Here is a 1,608-nt window from a genome sequence, read left to right as displayed (position 1 = left end):
AGTATATCACTAGAACAAAGTGATTCAATTACCTGTTAACTAACTGTAATATAAAACCAGTATATCACTAGAACAAGGTTATACAGTTACCTGTTAACTAACTGTAATATAAAACCAGTATATCACTAGAACAAAGTTATACAGTTACCTGTTAACTAACTGTAATATAAAACCAGTATATCACTAGAACAAAGTAGTGTTAGTGAGAGTTTGATATGAACGAACTGTTCAACAATGTATAAATAAAGGAGTTAGTTGATTTGTCATTAGTTGTTTTACAGTAACATAAAGCTTTAATGGTTTACTAATTGAATTTTGTGTGGTTTTTTTACCTGAAGTCTTGTGGTAAAGTCTAGCCCAGCTTTGATAGCAGAGTAAAGATCTCGTTGTAACCTTTCCATGATGAAGAGGACAGCAGGAGTGTTTCCACCACCGTAGGAGTAATCAATCACAGATCCTCGAATCTGAACAACACGTTCATGTTCTGCTATGCTCCTATATGAAGAATACACAAAAGTCAGAGCCAAAATTCTGCAGACACAAAGTAGTTGTTAACATTTGAACTTCAGTATATATAAGAGAGTAGAAAACTAATGTTTAGCCATTTAGGCATGTTTGTCACCGTATGCAGTTTGAATTCCCTGCTAGAAATGTGAATTAAGCACACAAAATCAATAGACAAAGCCTAATTTGCACAGATGACAATCTCAGCCATTGATTTGTATTCAACATGAGATATATTGCTATTCAAAACATTGGTAATATTTGCAGTTGAAAATTGTTTGATTTTTTATGAAAAAATGGACCCAAAGTGGCATAATATTACTTGAGTGTGTTCACACTTGAAGAGACAAATAAACATGATGATGATTCTGGTATTACTTGAGTGTGTTCACACTTGAAGAGACAAATAAACATGATGATGATTCAGGTATTACTTGAGTGTGTTCACACTTGAGGAGACAAATAAACATGATGATGATTCTGGCTCTTCAAGTGTGAACACACTCAAGTAATAACAAATAAACATGATGATGATTCTCATATTACTTGAGTGTGTTCACACTTGAAGAGACAAATAAACATGATGACGATTCTGGTATTACTTGGGTGTGTTCACACTTGAAGAGACAAATAAACATGATGATGATTCCGGTTTGGAACTTGAATTATCTGATGATGATTTTCAGTATGATACGATTCAAAACAAGGGTTAAACAATTTGGCAAATATTTTTAACCAATCATAGTCATACCTTGTATAGTAAAACTCCATGGCCAAATCGTTCCAGTGTCTTTCATCAGGAGGCACTACAGACTTCAGGGCACATGGTGTAAAGCCACACCACGAATCACAAGCATAGACAACCCCATACTGTCCTCGACCAATTTCTCTACCAAGCTTGGGAACCCCTGATCAGAGAGATATAAAATTCTTAATACAATTACAACATGCTAGTCCCTGAGCTAAGATAGATAACTTCCTAATAACTGAACTTTCGTCGAGACTTCTGGGGAGGTTTAAACTATATCATTGTTATCAAATAACATGAAATATTTAAATTAGGGTTTTCAATTCTTTCAGACAGTGTTAAGATAAAACATTGTA

General features: G+C 34.1%; 1 protein-coding gene across 1 annotated transcript in view; it reads right to left on the bottom strand.

Moving 5' to 3' along the window:
• Positions 1-1,608, bottom strand: part of LOC106476784 (dual serine/threonine and tyrosine protein kinase-like) — a 15,757-nt gene that overhangs the window by 10,610 nt on the left and 3,539 nt on the right. Inside the window, exons 5-6 of the mRNA XM_013937411.2 lie at positions 1,256-1,412; positions 333-495 (exon numbers count right to left, since the gene is read on the bottom strand). Of these exons, the coding sequence (XP_013792865.2) occupies positions 333-495; positions 1,256-1,412 (320 nt within the window). The remainder of the gene's footprint in view (positions 1-332; positions 496-1,255; positions 1,413-1,608) is intronic.

The sequence above is a fragment of the Limulus polyphemus genome, unplaced genomic scaffold, assembly GCF_000517525.1.
Source record: "Limulus polyphemus unplaced genomic scaffold, Limulus_polyphemus-2.1.2 Scaffold11565, whole genome shotgun sequence".
Classification (NCBI taxonomy): domain Eukaryota; kingdom Metazoa; phylum Arthropoda; class Merostomata; order Xiphosura; family Limulidae; genus Limulus; species Limulus polyphemus.
This window is presented reverse-complemented; position numbering and strand designations above follow the sequence as displayed.